This window comes from Branchiostoma floridae, chromosome 15 (assembly GCF_000003815.2).
Source record: "Branchiostoma floridae strain S238N-H82 chromosome 15, Bfl_VNyyK, whole genome shotgun sequence".
Lineage (NCBI taxonomy): Eukaryota > Metazoa > Chordata > Leptocardii > Amphioxiformes > Branchiostomatidae > Branchiostoma > Branchiostoma floridae.
In genome coordinates, this window is record NC_049993.1 from 14,169,621 (window position 1) to 14,186,491 (window position 16,871).

The following is a 16,871-nucleotide window of genomic DNA, read 5'->3' on the forward strand; positions in this document are numbered from 1 at the left end:
TTGCTTCTATAATCTATGTAAAACATACGAAAAATCCAAGAGAACGTCTTATTACGAAAAAAAGTTAATAGTTTTTCTCGGAGGACAATAACGTTTGTCTTATACTTTTCGCCATTAATTCATTTGTCCAATCTACTTAGAAAGCACTAAAAGTTTTACGGATTCAAATTGTCATTTTGGATTTATGATGTCAACTGTTATACAGTCATATCCTCGAAGATATCGCACCATGTTATCACTATGCTGCTGTTCCCCCCTCAGAAATAGCCCCGAATGGAGAGTATATCTTCTCGGGCTACAGAGAAGCCACGGTGATATGTCAGAGGCTAATGGGTCCCATGAAATAGCGCCGTCCTCTTAACGCCAGTGATAAACACTAACGAGGACTTGAAAGAGTTTTCAAAGCCTCTTAAATGGTGGAGGTCACTTGAATGTCATCCCAAGTGTGCGCACAATGTTCTGTCCTTGGGAGCTGTTCTTTTGATGATGCAATTGGATATTGCCATCATTGCTCTTTACTAAGAATGTCCTGAATAATGACTAGGTTATTTGGACGCTTTTGATCTCATTGATGGTAATTTTATTTACGTTTTCTATTTCCCAATATGTATTTATCATTGCCAAAAGAATCAGTAAAATTAAAAGGCTAATTTTGCTACCTATATACTAAATTCTTCATAAAATTGGTCATACTTTGTCCTTGCTACAGTTGCAATCAGAGCTTGTCAATTTATACATACTTACCTCATCCCATGCCATATGTCTAGCTGTGTTGTGTGTTAAGGTATTGTATATGCATCCATGTTTTGGTTATTGTTGCATTTGGGTATGAGAGAGGTACAGACATAAGAAAGACACAAGGCATGGATACGATGATCTTCAAAATTTATTCCTCAAACATACATTTACAAATAGGTTTATTTCCATTCCTTGAGCGTATAGCCAGTGTTTGTAGAGTATATTCAAAGTTAACTTGAGCAAACGTCACCAACAAAACAAAATACTACCTCTGGCAAACTACAGACCGAAACGTGAAGAGAACCCTCTATTGCGCATGCTCAAGCACCATATCATTGGCCCTCTTTTACAGCCTATAAACCCCCGTGTCATATAGATATACACAATCGTGATTAAAAGCGTGTTGTCTCTGGTTTCTTCTCTTTTTCATAGATACGAGAAGAAGAAAAAAACGTTTTCATGCCGACGGCTATGGTTCCAGGGATTTAAAGATATATGGCGGACCATATCTGGCGGACTGCATGGCCTTTGAGCCTGGAGAGCATCTCTTATGTTTGAAATGCAATCAGGCTTCAATGCTATGCAGCCCGTCTGAGTCGTATCTTCTAACCTCATTGTCGGAACCATCAAGGGAGCTGTCAATTTGGTCTGACGGCGGAAAAGAGCCGCTGACACTCGATCCCAGAAAGCTATCAGGCTCCTGTCTCTCACCCTCAGGCCGTAAATAGTACCGCTCCACGTTAGTGTCGCTGCCGCCGTACACGCTCTCGGGATAACCGTCGAAGCAGCGGAAAGAGCCGGAGTTGTCCGAATGGCACCGAAGAGAGTCGGAGCGCGACGAATGGCACCGAACAGAAGACGATCTCCTCGACGAACTAGTGTGTCGAGTGCGGGAGTCTTGGTTATCTGTGGTGTTCTGATCGCAATTGTTTTGAGACGCACTCCGGGTCTGGCCCGTTGGTTGTGTACTGGTATATTGCCCTTGATTTGCTTCGCTACACTCATTACAATGACACACTTCCGGTTGGCAGTTTTCTGCTTCCGGGTTAGATGAGTTGCTCACTGGTTCCGATGAACGTCGGGACAATTTCCGTCCTTTGTTTGAGGAGCCGCTTTTCCTTCTGGACGGCTTCTGGTAGTTGCGAAACTCGTACTGTTCTTGGGAATTGTTAGAGTCTTCCTCCATGCCATAGCCAGACGAGTCGTGGTAACCAGAAGAGTCTTGGTCTCCGCCGTAGCCGGAGTTGCACCTCTTGGTAGAACTGTGCACAGCACAGCTTGCTCGGTGTTGTCCATTCACCTTTGGAAAACACAAAAGGCATATTTTCATTATCATTTGACTGATTGATTGTTGCTAAAGCAAAAACGAAAGTTTACGATACCGTGGCAAACTTCTTTTTTTACGTAACTTCACACTTTGTTGTCTTTATAACCCAATATTCAAAATTATGTAAACGACGTTTAACACCATTCTGATTCAGATTCAGCTTTATTGCAATGGGCTTTAGTATGTGAAATTTGTAGCAAAATAATGTGCACATAGAGGTCACTAACAGTTACAGTACACATGTGATTAATAAAGTTCAATAATCAATAAAAATTAATTGCATGTAGCATTGCATGTAGCTAAAATACACGATGACGCCTGTTGTTGAAATGTAGACACGGTACTGAGACATTCATGCGTAAGATAGAATCTACACCGGCGAGGTATTGGGCACGTAGTATACAAAGTCCCATTTCTTTTGAATTTTCCCTCGGACCCAATCTCATATTATGCCAACCCAGGGATTCGCATGATATGAAGAGAATATCTCGTGACGAGTTCACTAGAAAATATCTTAACCTTACTCGCCTTTTCCACAAATTGACCATAGACTATTTTATATACCTACCGAGAAACTTCTTACGTTATCCTGTTGGTACATCAAGCGAGGATATGTTCCGGGTTAGTCGAGTAATTTGGACTCCGTCTTTGGTCGATATCAGAAACCAAACCTGTTTATTCCACTGATCCAAGGGAGCGAGAAACGGCGCTGGGGGAGCGGGAATTGTAATTACAAACCAAGATGAGTTTTTCTGTCTACTAAATGGATCCATGGGGTAAAGTAACGTATGGTAAGTATGGAGCATAGCCGTTCAGTTGCCAGTTATGTGGATCACTGTAATCTTTTAAGTCCTTCTTTGTGGGAACCAGGGATCGGTTACAAGGTATTTTTAGCACAGAAAACCAATCCGTAGTAACCGTATCTTCGAAATCATTTAATAAAAGCCTCCAGAGTCATCCAAAGTTACTAAAGTTTTGATACTTAGTGCGGTAGACTGAGCACATCGTCTTTTGTCTTGGGTGTGATTCTTTTGAAAACTGATCCTGAGCTTTAAAATGCCTTAAATTTCTCGTCCTGCTAAAGAGGGTATTTGTTTAAGTTCATTGACTTCTTTCTTACTAGACCTTTAGAACATGACTGTACGTAATGAGACAAGAATGTACTGGTGGCTATTCGACAACATAAAGTTTAGTAGAACTTTTGTAGATACATCTTATTTTGCTTTGCAACTGTGCAGCAAGGCACAACATGGCGTTTATGTTCTCATACTTTTGAAAAGATTAATTCAATATTACTCCCAGCCACAAGGTGGCGAACTCACTGCTACCTTTCTGTGATGGAATGATTTGAAAGAGTGCTCAACGAATTTCATAAACAAAAACTAATCGTGTTCTTTGTTGTCTTTTCATCAGTTATACTTTAACACTTTATGATATTTCAATCATGAAGATAATGGTTATACTTCAAGTAACATTTAGTCACCGTGAGGTCGTGGCGCGACGCGACCGGAGTATTGTGAAAGGGGGCTGTTTAGGTATAGTTCTTACCTTACCCCGGATGTCTACAAATATCTGGTTAAACATTAAGCTTATAGAGAAAGCAATTACTGAATCTATTACAAGTTCATAATTTGTGTCGGCGTAGGTAAATTCCGTCTAGTAAACGGCCGTCACCCCACAAAATGGTCGTCATCTTGATGTCACTTGATACGATACTGTTGTACATTTGTAATTGACACGTGGCTTTATGTACGTTTTTGTTTTAATCTTTGACCCCCGCCCCGAGATATGACATGCTCGGATATGGTATAGGCTGGTCAGCAGTATTGCGACGACCGTTCGAAACTGCAACGGCCGTGCATACTATTGTCACATTACCCATTTGGGGCCTGGCCAGGGGTATAAGGAAAGGGAAAATTATAGTTTATGACAAGAAATGTGCAAAAGTTGTGTTTTCGCAAAATTTTTGACAGGTTCTGTGTTTTGTTGTCTTTTGTAGCATACTCTTCGTTTCCCCATACCGCCCGGCCGGGCCCCGTATTGGAAATGTGACCCTTGCATAATTACGAGACGGAAGATTGCGTCGGCGTGCGTACCTTAGAGGTGAGAAGCTGTACGTCTGCCGCCGGCAATGTCGACGCCGAGGAAGCCCCCAACGTCACGTCGGGCTCTCTGCTCCTAATTGGGGAGAGCTCCGACAGATCCCCTGGAAATAAGAACACCAGATCTCAATCTACCGGGTACCTTTTGAAGTTCTCTCCATCAAGTACAACCCAACCACATACGGAAAACCTTCATATCCTAGATCAATCTTAAAAGTACAAATTTGCATAGAAGCTCGAGTCTAAAGTTTTCAGCGTCGAAGTTTGAGATAGTGGTAATCCAATTTATTTTTTCATGTACATGAATAGGCGACGTGCAAATAGCCTGCGATGAAAGAGAGAGCACTCAAAGCCTCCCCGGCAAGAAAAAGCTATTACGTTCATTAATTAGGTTGGCTGACTCGACCATATGCTAGCTGTAGACCAGATCGAAGGTAAAATATCCCCGGTAAGGACGGACATTAGGTAAGGTCTATTGCGCTGGAAATGGGGAGCTACACGCACACACGCTCGTCATAGTGATGAATCTACCCAAGCATTCATCAAGAACTCAAGACCAAAGCTTGCACCCGACAGTCCGTCTCTCTCGCATCATCAATTTTGATGATCCCGAGAAGCCTTCCAATAGTATTCAGAAGGTCTGTCTCCTCGTCTTATAGATACAAATACACAAAGGTCAAACTTGTGGGGAAAGTTTCTGGCGACGACCGATAAGTGTGTGCCACCTCATCTCGTGATGGAGCATAGATTGTGCCTGGTGCATTTTGTGACGAGCGATAAGTTTCTGCTAGGTCATCTGATTTAGACGGACAGAGGGGACTGAAGATTGGGCTTTTGATGTCTAAGACAACCGTAATGAACATCTTTGTGTTCTGTTTTCTCATAATTGGATTTTACTGCTGTAAAGGAGGAAGGAGACGTTTTGTGTAGTAGCCCTACTTTGTCGGCCTTGTCTTAAGGAAGAATTAGCTAGCTTTTCGTGTAGGTTTGTATATTGCACCCTCAACAAGCCGCCCCATGGCTGCATATATCCAAATAAAAAGCCTACGCCTGTGTCGAGTGAGGATATTGTTGCAAATTATTTTTCCTAAGAGCACAGCATATTGGTGCATGTAAGGGAATCGTATTCAGTACCTCCAGGCTCTGAGGGCGCGGTCATATAAGTCGTGTGATCATCGTACGGTTTTTATGCCATGGGATTTTCAAACAGACCGTGACAGAACCCAGCACCGACATGGATCCAAAACAGCATTTTGTGTTTCAAGACATGTGAATGTTGCAGGAGATGTACATTTTTATCCTTCAAAATGCCCGACGTTAGCGATCGTGCAACCATTGCACGACCTAGGTGACCACGCCCTGAGTCAAAAACAATAACCACACAGCCACCGTGCCACTGTCTATCTTCTTCTACCTAGCTGTTGTGTCTTGCTCTTGTCTTTGAAACCTCCCATCAACTAATCCTCTGATAACGACTTCCTTGCTGAAGTATCATAGCAGTGGTGCTATCTGGTGATGACACCACTCCCTTTACTAGTGGGAGGAAAGACCTCTTGTGGAGGTGATAAATCTTAAGTTCTCTGATTCTCCGCGGGATGACCGCCTACATTTAGATGGCAACAGCGTGAGAATCCATCTGGACACTAACGACAGGAGACTTAAGTCCAAGGCAGAAAACTGGTTTTGTTACAGTTGCCTATTAACAATAAAACACAGCTCTCTGCACCAAAGGCACTAAAGTACAGATGATACTCGTAACGTCGCATGAGGATTCCTAATCCTGTATAAAACGATGCCAGAGATAATTGATCACTAAGACCTTGGAGTTGTATGGCCGCAGGCGAATACGTAAAAATCGACCTCACAGACCTAGGCTTGGTGACTTTTGACGGATTATCGAAAGCGTGTGCTACCATGCGAGTCCTGCTGTTGCCAGTGAATTGAAGCTACAAGGGACAGAAGAATTGATGACCACCACAACGTCGTCCAAAAGGCTTAACGCTACTTAGTAACAGGGCATGGATCAATGATGCCCCAGTGGTGCGGAACGGTCGACGATGCCAACCAGAGACGGCAATGATGGAGCACCTCAACAACGTTTCAGTCCAGTAGCTTCTGTAAACTTTGTAGCGTGGAGGACGCTCCAGCACTTTTCGTCGCATCAATTCTGTTTTCGTTTGAAACGAGGTCCCTAATTGCTCACCTTAGAAAGTGATTCTTCCGAATGCTAGAGGAACAACCACAGTCCAGCGTTCCAACTCCTTGCAAGCGAGAACTTTCTTGGAGGACATTCCACATCTTTTCATACCATCAATTTTGTCTGGGTTCTAAAAGAGGTTACTAATTGCGCATCTTAGAAAGTGATTCTTCCGAAGGCTAGGGCTGCAACCTCACTTCAGCGTTCCGACTCCTCAAATCCATACACTTTACAGCGAGAACTCTCTTGGAGAAACCTCCATATCTTTCCGTCCCATCAATTTTGTCTGGGCTCTAAAAGAGGTCCCAAACCTTAAGAAGTGATTCTAAATGTACTGCGACGTTCAGGCTCTGCGGATTCCATACACTTTGCAGTGAGAACTTTCTTGGAAGACACTCCAGGACTTTCCGTCGCATCAATTTTGTTTTAGCTCGAAAAGAAGTCCCTAACTACAGACCTTAGAAGTGGTTCTCCCGAATGCACTCCGACGTTTCAGCTCCTAGAATCTATAAACTTTGCATCGTGGACTTTCTTTCAGGACACTCCGGAACGCCCGTCGCATCAATTTTGTATCCGCTTGAAATAGGATCCCCTACTGCACACCTTAGAAAGTGGTTCCGCCGAAGGCTAGGAGTAAGAATGTATCCCACTGGTGTATTGGTTCATCGGCAATACTAGGTACTGGCAATTGGAAAGCATGTGATACGCTTCGGGCCTACAGGTCTTTGTGCTGGTGAACCACCTCTGATTCTGGTGTTTGAAAGCCTAAAGCTAAGGACACAACCCGTCGTACGTGCAGGCAAAACTTTGTGTGCCATCTGGCTGCCGAATCGCCCCCTGTACGAGCCAGTACGGGCGACGCGCCTGCCCTGTACAGCCTGAACGTATTCAGAAATACTTGGCCTAAAAAACGTACGGACAAATTGCACGTACGGCGGGTTGTGCTCTTAGCTTTACTCACGTGGGTTAAGTCGCATAACAAGTCACATCATTCAATAGACGGTTTCCTCATTCTTTTCCCCATCAATCAATAAAGTTCATCAAACGCCATACAATCACGCCAAAACTCTTGCAATCCAATACAAAACGTTGGCTATATTACATTTACATCGTTCCAGCACAACTGTATTCCCCTCGGCGTTCCGTAGATAAAGAAGCAGAGAAAATATTAGTGTTATTAGATTTGCCGTGACAAATAACACAATGGTGTGCTGATTTTCTGACTAAGATAACATTTGGAGTTGCAAATGCCCCGCGGATGTTTCATCCTCGTTAACTTTGCAAGCTCAGCATGATGCTTGAATGGCGTTAGAACACAATGCACGTTTGTAAGCCTTGGGTTGGTCTAAAGGGGCTGGTGTGAATGTATCGCTTGTGACATCTTCACAATAGATATACTACTCCGCAAGGCTGCTGGGTATGTTAGGCAATCGTGGCCAAGTCACGAGTGGCGAAGACTTGAAAACAAGTCGCTAATGGCATCTCTTACGAGACTGCATTAGCACAAAGAGCCTGTCTGTTCTCTCGACTGGGTACTTTGCACGGTAATTCCAAGTCTTTCAGTTAAATGACAAGCCAGACACAATACACCACCACACAAGTACGTATTACCTTACGGGGGTAGTTTTGGGGGTCATCGGAGGACAGCGAAGTGCAATCTAACAGAATATCCGTCAGTGTTTTAGATACCATTTAACCAGTTAATAGAAAACTTGCCGTCAAACATTTAAGGTGCATTTTAGGAGATACAACTACTGCATGATCCTTACTGAACCATTTGCTATTATAAGTTTTTATACTGTTCGATAGTAAAAATGCACATTTTTTTAGGATACAATGTTTTTTTGCTATATAACCATTACTACTATCTTTAACAAAATACGATTTGGGTGCTGTAAAAGTGGTATCGCACTGCACATGGGGCGCCGGTGCGGCACTGCAGGGTTTGAAAGATTTCTCAACGAATTTCAGAGATAATGAACGAATTTACTTACGTTTTGTGTATTTTGTCGTCTTCTAAATCATACATTTACGTTTCACGCGATATCTAAATCATTAAAAAGAATCGGCAAAAATAACACAACAGTGCCGCAGTGAACGAACCCCGTAGTGCCACACCGGTGCAGTGAGATATCACCTTAAAGGTGTGGTGTCTTCAACAGCATCAGAACTGTACCATTACCCTGTGATTGCGTACCTACGGAACTTTCGGGGACCACCTCTACGTAGTTGGACGGGAAGAGGCCGACCTTCCCCCGAAGGTACCCGTACCACCAGCCGGGGTCCTCCCTACTCACAATCTCCATGACGTCACCGACCTGCAGCTGCAGTTCGCCCTCCTCGCAGGGGTCGTAGTCGTACAGCGCACGCGCGTAGCACTTCTTTCCTGGAAAATGAGGGTAGAAATAAGCTCGTGATTCGGGTAAAAGATTCAGATTTAAAAAAAAACCGAAACATTCTTGTTACTTATTTTTTACGTTCGCAATAACAGATGGTTTCTGACTCAAAAGTTACACATGGACAAGAGGAAATAGACCTGTCCTAACAGTCCATCATAATTAGCAGCGTGTACGACAAAAGGACCGTAGGCTTTGAACCACTCGAAGGACCCCTACTCTTTTCGTGCGATGGGTTCTTTAACGCCCAGTCATAGGCTGCATTGATGTTAGCGGTTCGACCAATGGAAGAGTGGCTGCATGTTTGTTAAATATTTGCATTTTAATGTTTTTATTTTAGATTTCTATACTTTGTTGGAGGTCGGCGGGGTAATAGGGCCGGTCTATTGTGGCCATCCGCCCCTTACCGGTCTTCTGTACAACGCCATTTTGATGACGCAGGTTGTAACCCGTAAAGTTGCAAGCCAGGCGCCAACTCTTGGACGCACCATATGTCAATCTTGTACAAAACATATGTACGCCGTCTTGGGACCCAGCGGCAGTCTCCAAGATTTCCTCCAAGATTACCAGACAGTATCGGATTCATACTTAAGTTATCAATCTTTAAAAGCTCGAGTTAAGAGTAAATCTTTTACCCCCCTATAGGGACTATGCACATCTCACCCTCTGAATCTCGTACCCAATGATGCATTCCCCAAAGGTCGTCTTGATCCCAGGATAGTGAATGGGTCTAAATTTTCATTGACGTAATCAATGGCCTGAGGTACGTATTCGATGAACCTTCAGAAGGCCCGGGCCAGAAATGTAACATTTGTCAAGCACGCTGTACCAAATCGTCCAATCACTTCTGAATATATAGCCAGTCATCAAAAGGATGCTGATTGATACTTTTGGATGGTATTCCCATATGTATCGATTTTTCAGATGCGAATCCCAATGGGGAAGGAACGATCGGAATATTTCTCTGTCAGGATTGGCACAGAGCAGAAACATATCAAAACTGCTTGGAACTCCGGATGTCTATTTTCAGTGTAGGACTTTCCCATTCAACATTCAACCTCTTTTCCGTTTAGCCAACGTTGAATCATAGATAATCTACAAGGGATGACTACTCATTGAATAAGGAACAATCACTACACGAAATCTGATATTTCGTACACATTCGTAAAACATACCCAAACCATACTTTCATGGAAAAAAACGCAATCTTCACGCTTGATTTAAGACTTGCTGAAAGGTAGGTATTCGTGCAGTGAATTGCAAGGAAATGTGCTGAGAATGAAATGTTTGGCAAGTATTTACGATGGTTAAACTTTGAAACTCCTACATTCGTAATAAAAGTATGGGTTGTGCAGATCTGATTTTGTTTGGGAAGATGATGAGTGTAGGTGTGTGTGGGAGGGAGGTGTTGGGTGCACGTAAGTCGAATGGCAAAGTTTAAATGAAATCCATTGTAAGGTCAAAGTTCAAGGTAGCAAACTGGTAATTCACAAGTTAATTTCACATTTTCGGATTTTACTGCCAAAATTATCCGTATCCAGCCAGCAAGAAATGCAACTAGATTCTTCACTATAGCACACTTAGTGGAGTCTTTTCGGATAATCATGGAAAACAGCCTGTCTCCTTCGGTTCTCGCTAGATAATATGCAACACAAATCAGAAGTAAAACCAATTCAAGTTGTCTTCTTGGGTTTATTGGAAGGTCTTACACCGTCCAATCTTTTGTCCAAATCTGTAGTGAGATAATTGAAAAGGGATCGCTACTGTCAGTAGACTGCGTGCAGTATATTAGCCGTTTCCGACAGCTTGTCACATCTAGAACGGTGTTTCTATTAGTAGGTTATCTTTTGCTTCTTTCGCTTATGCACTTCTGTGAGGAAGTAATAGGAAAGATTTATGCGCTGTGATTGCAGGATAGCGTTGTAAGTCTTGGAGGCATGTGCGTTGTCAAGATAGGAACTTCGATGAACAAATCTGTTTGTTTTCGATGAAGATGGCAGGATGCAGCTTATTCTTTAAATTGGATGACTTTTGGATTGTGAAAGAGGGTTTTGAGTGGTGATGAATGCTAAATCAACTTTGTATCAACAGGGATACCTAAAATCATGCGGGAAAAGGGAAGAATGTATTTTCCAGGAAGTGTTTAATTGGTACCCCTGGGAATGGATGCAGACGTTATGCGACAACGACGTCGCCACGGCTTACAAGCCGACTGGGAAGTGTCTACAATGGACTACTCTTTAATCCCATCTAAACTGCATTAGAGGGGGTATCAGAAATGATCAATCGGCTGGGACAAGGGAAGTCTGGTACGACTGCCTCGCGCCTGCGGGGTGGACTACACCCCTGCGCCCATCGATCGCTTTCCCGGGAAGATAAATTCCCTATAATGAACCCTTGCCGACGAGGATGGAATACCAACTTTGCCAAAATCACACTTAGGATGCAGACGCCCTCAGGGGGTGTGCCCCATTCTTAAGAAAATGCTTTCTACACATTTCCGAGGGTTAGTCTGAGCGGTCTCTCTGAAATGCTGCTCCTGTAATTCTCTATTGTGAATTCTGGAAGGGAATGCGACACTGCACCAAAAAGGTCTCACGCACTTTCAAATTATGACAACTGGGAAATCTGTGAGGGTGACATTTGTGGCTTGACACTGACATTACAAATTTTTCTGATACGTGGCCCGAAAGCATTTTGTTACCGACTTCTTTGAGAGGGGGAGGAATTAAACTTAGGACTGAAGAGTTTTCTAAAGGTGGTATGATTTCGTCGTGTAAAATCTCGTAATCCTGATAAATACCAATTCTAAACATCACAGCACCCACACATTACAGAAAAGGTGAGATCCTTTAACTTTGTCTTCTACTGTCTTACTTAAAGAAGTCAAACCCAATAAGTAACATTTTAGAGTTAGACCTTAGAAGTAGTCGCTTACTATACTGTTTACCATTATTTAGCTATTTTTTGTCACTTGCAATTAACCCAATTTGCAATAAACGTATTCTTATATCATGATCAAATTAATCAATAAGTTGTGCTGACATACATCAAATACTGAAAATTGCAGTTTAAGGTCATTGATCTCTACTGTTATGCAGTAATGCTTGTCGTTGTAGGAATTGTTGTATGCACGACATGTACATACCATCTTGTCTGTCCTTGCAGACGAGAATTTCGACACATTTGGCGGGAAACAAGCCAACTTTTCCCTGCACGGATCCAAACCACCAGCCGCCATTTTGGTCGCTCAGCACCTCGATGACGTCATTGGTTTGCAAGGGTAGCTCGTTGTCGTCCTGTGGGCTGTAGTCGCACAGCGCTCTGGCAAACACTTTCCCTAGGAGGTACAGACAAGACAACATCAATTAGGTAAACTTTTGCTGGAAGTGCACAAAGCATCAATCAGTGCACTGGAAAACTTTTCCAGGAAGATACAACATTAGGCAGCAAAACTTTTCCTGGAAGATACAACATTAGTCAGCAAAACTTTTCCTGGAAGATACAACATTAGTCAGCAAAACTTTTCCTGGAAGATACAACATTAGTCAGCGAAACTTTTTCTGGAAGATACAACATTAGTCAGCGAAACTTTTCCTGGAAGATACAACATTAGTCAGCGAAACTTTTTCTGGAAGATACAACATTAGTCAGCAAAACTTTTCCTGGAAGATACAACATTAGTCAGCAAAAATTTTCCCGGGAGATACAACATTAGTCAGCGAAACCTTAACATTAGTCAGCGAAACTTTTCCTGGAAGATACAACATTAGTCAGCGAAACTTTTTTCTGGAAGATACAAACCTTTCCTGGAAAACATTGGTCAGTTCCAAGATAAATTTTCCATCGAAGTACGCACAGCATTTGCAACTCCATAGATCAACTTTGCAAAGAAGTGCACACAGTATAAGTCAGTCCCCAGTCAAACGTTTCCCGGAGGTACACACAACATCAATACACTCAATAGATTAACTGATTCGTAACTGCAGATACGGAACATATTTGCTGATAAAGATTAACAACTTTGCAGAAAAGGGGGTATCGTTGGACAACCTATTGATAAAGTCTTCTTTCCCTGAAAATTGAAAAGCAGCAAGACTGGAGGTTACAAATACTACATGAAAACTGTGATGCATAGTAGTATTAGTTGATCTAGCAACGTTCATTTTTCATAGCCATTGTGAAAGCTTAAACTACGTCAAAGACCTGTATAGGATTTTTCTTTGGCGACTTTTACTAGCTTTACGATGATATCCCAAGGAGGCGTATTGATTTACTAGATACGATACGAGTTGTTCGGCAGACACATCGGAAACTTTACTGCAGACTAAACGCGTATCCTTCCACACCGTCAGCTAAGGGATTTGAGGTGTTCTTGACATTTATTGCTTTTGCCAACCATAACCCCCACCAACGTAGAAATTGACGATAACCTAAAACAGGTTACAACCGGAGTTGTCGAAATTTATGATCCCATTTGGCAAATACGTCTGGGAAAATCCGCATCATCTATCTTGACAGCAGACCTGATGGTCTTGATTTCACCGAAGTTGGAAACGTACTAGAGGTAAAATTGCCTTATCTTGAGTAGTATTCCCGAATTGCAAGATTCTAATCCAGTGCTTCGTTCACACGGTAGTGCAGTAATCACAACCATAAAACACACCGAGACTGCCTTGAGTGATTCACTGCGGTGGAACTTGAACCTGGAGTGAATTATAACCACACACAACTTCTCCGAGAGTGAGATTGCTTCGAGATCCATTTGAGGAGAAATTAAGGCTCGATGCTGAACGTCTTCGGTGGATTAAGCTAGGTATTGGCCCTTTGATGTAGTACGTCATTTGGGGGGGCCATGTAAGACTTCTTTAATGTCGTTATACTAGCAGCATACACGATCAGGCCTTGGAGGATTTCACCAAGGAATGAACTTTGAGTCTTAGCAATGCGTCACCACTAGAGATTGATATTCCTTCAACAACAAATGTTTCGCACATCACGCCATACATACCTCACCGTTACTATGAAGGTGGTATCTCACTGCACTTGGGGCACCAGTGCGGCACGGCGGGGTTCGTTCACTGCGGCACTGTTATTTTCGCCTATCTTTTTTTAGATATTACGTAATACGTAAAAGTATGACTTAGAAGACAACAAAATACACAACACGTAGGAAAATTGGTGTCTAAAATTCGTTGAGTAATATTTTGAGCCCCGCAGTGCCGTACCGGTGCCCCAAGTGCAGTGAGATACCTCACCACTGTCGCCTGTTCGCTCAATATCGTTTGTAATTGGTGAGACGTTGTATGATGATGATGATTAATGTTTTTATTGAGAAAATAAATGGTTTTAAGACATACCCGTAAATCTAACAATGGCAGCCAGCTGGATGGATTGATATCAGCCTATATCTAATGAAAACCTATTCACAATAGGATGAAATATGATTATGAATATCAAACAATCAAATATTAACAGAAAAATGCCTGTCAAGAGAAAATGTTCTAAATAATAACGAGTACTTATGACAGTTCATATTACTTTATGTAATATATTACTATATGTAATCATTATAAGGGTAGTGAAGTCAATGCATAACATAAATAGAATTGATACATATGTAGTGTGCTTTGATAACGTTAATGTCATAAATTGTTCATCAACCGAGTCATGGTACTGTTTCCATAGCGGCTAGTTGTATATCGCTCAATGGTTAAAATGGAACTTTAAACACGTTCTCTCTGGTCTTCGACCTAAAATTTACTATTATTGGATTTGCTGACTGGGTGTGCTTTGAACAATTGTACCCCAAAATCCCCAACTGAGAACTTTTTCCTGGCAATTATTCTGCACAAGACCTGTTGACTAAAGTTGGGACTTGCGATTAAATCTCTGTCATTTATCAAGTAGGCAATGACTGCTTCAAAGCAAACTTTCGAAGGGCTTGAGTTAATGTATTTGTTATTGGAGCTATATTCCACTTAAAAACCTATATTTCTCTCAATATTGGCTGTAGTACAATTACGGTGTTATCTCACTGCACTTGGGGCACCATTGTGGCACTGCGGGGTATGAAAGAGTTCAGAGGTAAATTTTCTTACGTTTATTGTTTTCTAAGTCATACTTGTACGTTTGACTTAATATGTAAGTTATTTAAAAAATCGGCGAAACACAACCGTGCCACAGTGAACGAACCCCGCAGTGCCACGCCGGTGCCCCAAGTGCAGTGAGATAACACCTTCAGTGTCTGTGTGCAGGGGGTGGGAGTGGTGGGTTGGCAAAACAAAAAGAAATATCTTGCAGATCTTCCAGCGAACGAAATACGATATTTATGCGCACGTTGAAGCATGTGTAATACTTCTTCACTCGTGTGTAGTGTTTGTGAATCTTAAATCGTAGTTGTTTGGAATAATTTGCAAGTTGTTAGTATTCTTGTGGCGGTCTTTATACATCTTTTGTCCTTGAACTCGAATGTCTTCTATGTCCTGAAACAACCCAAGAAGGTGTCCTCAAAAGCCAGTTACGCAGACAGTGCATAAAATTGCTTGTGTATCAAGTTGGCCATGTAGGTCTTATGTAGGTCACGAGTGGCCCTTGTGGATTAACCGACTTTATTTGTCGTGCACGTGAGGAAATTCGAACCTTGTCATCAATGCATTATGATGAAATGATTACATGTTCATTAATTCGGTATCTAGCTGATGCCAGATTTCACTTAGATCTTATGCAAAAGATTATAGAATATAGGAGCAGATAAAATTCAAAGTCTGATGATGATCAAGACACGAATATTCAATCACACCTAAAAAAATGCATAATCCATCACATCGATGATTGGCATATTAATCTTTTAAATATAAATCAATCAATGGATTAATAAAATTAGCTAGTGGATCGATACCGTATCCTACTGTCTGTATCTTGCTGCCTTTCAACAATCAAGACTACCTAAAACACCCTTAACTGGTTGCGGTACTTGACACAGTATGACATATATATGATGTTGCTGTTTTTTTTAAATTCTAAGTAGTTACTTGTTTGAAGTATGGTTTTATACATATGCACTCCCTCTACCTACACCCGAAATGTGTCATGTATATTATAAGTTACAATAATGTGAATGTCAAATTAATGAGCATGCACTAGTGTGACTTTGAATACTTGGAGAATGTTGTCTGTGCAATAAAATCTATGCATGCCTCGGTTGTGAAAATGTGCCTTCAGCGCAACAATAGATTGTAAAGTAACAGCCTGAATTTTTATAGTCTTTCCCCCTCGGCGAAAATAGCAATATTTCTTCACAAACCAGATGTGGTCCCTCAAGAAATGTTATTCTTCGTGCATCAGTCGTTTGTTCATATCAATGTTTATAGCTTCCAGGCAGGAATTATTCTAGACAAGTCTACATGAATTTCATCGAAGTTAAGGTTATGGTTTTCTAAAGCCAGGTTGCATGTAGGAAAGAGTTACTAAAACAGACTGCACTGTGAAGATTGTAGCGTCTGTTTTGGCTTAACCTTCAAACATAAGAACACCTATCACAACATATATCTGTATCATTGTAGCAACTCTTCTCGAATTTGATGCGTGAGCGCGCACTGAGACTTGTTTGTCAGTTTGGGCGCCGCCAGAAATTTGTGATGTATGTCCAAACGAAGTTAACGGGCGAGGCAGGCGCGGAAAACTAGCCGACTCTCCATATTGCAATGCCAAAGTGTGTTACTCACCGCGCCATTGCTCCCTCTATACATCAGACTCCAATCACATTTCAGCAATGAAAGACATCAATATACATTGGATTCTTTTTGGTTCAAGTCTAGCTGTCGGAACAAATGCTTTTCTTGTTGTATTGTACTTCGCAAATGACCAAGTATTTCATGTCAATCACATTTCAGAAATGAAGGACATCAATATACATTGGATTCTTTTTGGTTCAAGTCTAGCTGTCGGAACAAATGCTTTTCTTGGTGTATTGTACTTCGCAAATGACCAAGTATTTCATGTCAATCACATTTTAGAATTAGGAGACATCAATATACATCGGGTTCTTCTGGTTCAAGTCTGGCAGTTAGACGAAATGTACTTCTTTTTGTATTGTGCTTCGCTAAATG

General features: G+C 41.8%; 1 protein-coding gene across 1 annotated transcript in view; it reads right to left on the minus strand.

Annotated features, from left to right (window-relative positions):
* Positions 1–868: 868 nt before the first annotated feature.
* LOC118432068 overlaps positions 869–16,871 on the minus strand; it is a 66,540-nt gene continuing 50,537 nt past the window's right edge. The window contains exons 7-10 of the mRNA XM_035843577.1: positions 11,909–12,100; positions 8,562–8,750; positions 4,162–4,271; positions 869–2,038 (exon numbers count right to left, since the gene is read on the minus strand). Of these exons, the coding sequence (XP_035699470.1) occupies positions 1,304–2,038; positions 4,162–4,271; positions 8,562–8,750; positions 11,909–12,100 (1,226 nt within the window). The 3' untranslated portion in view covers positions 869–1,303. The remainder of the gene's footprint in view (positions 2,039–4,161; positions 4,272–8,561; positions 8,751–11,908; positions 12,101–16,871) is intronic.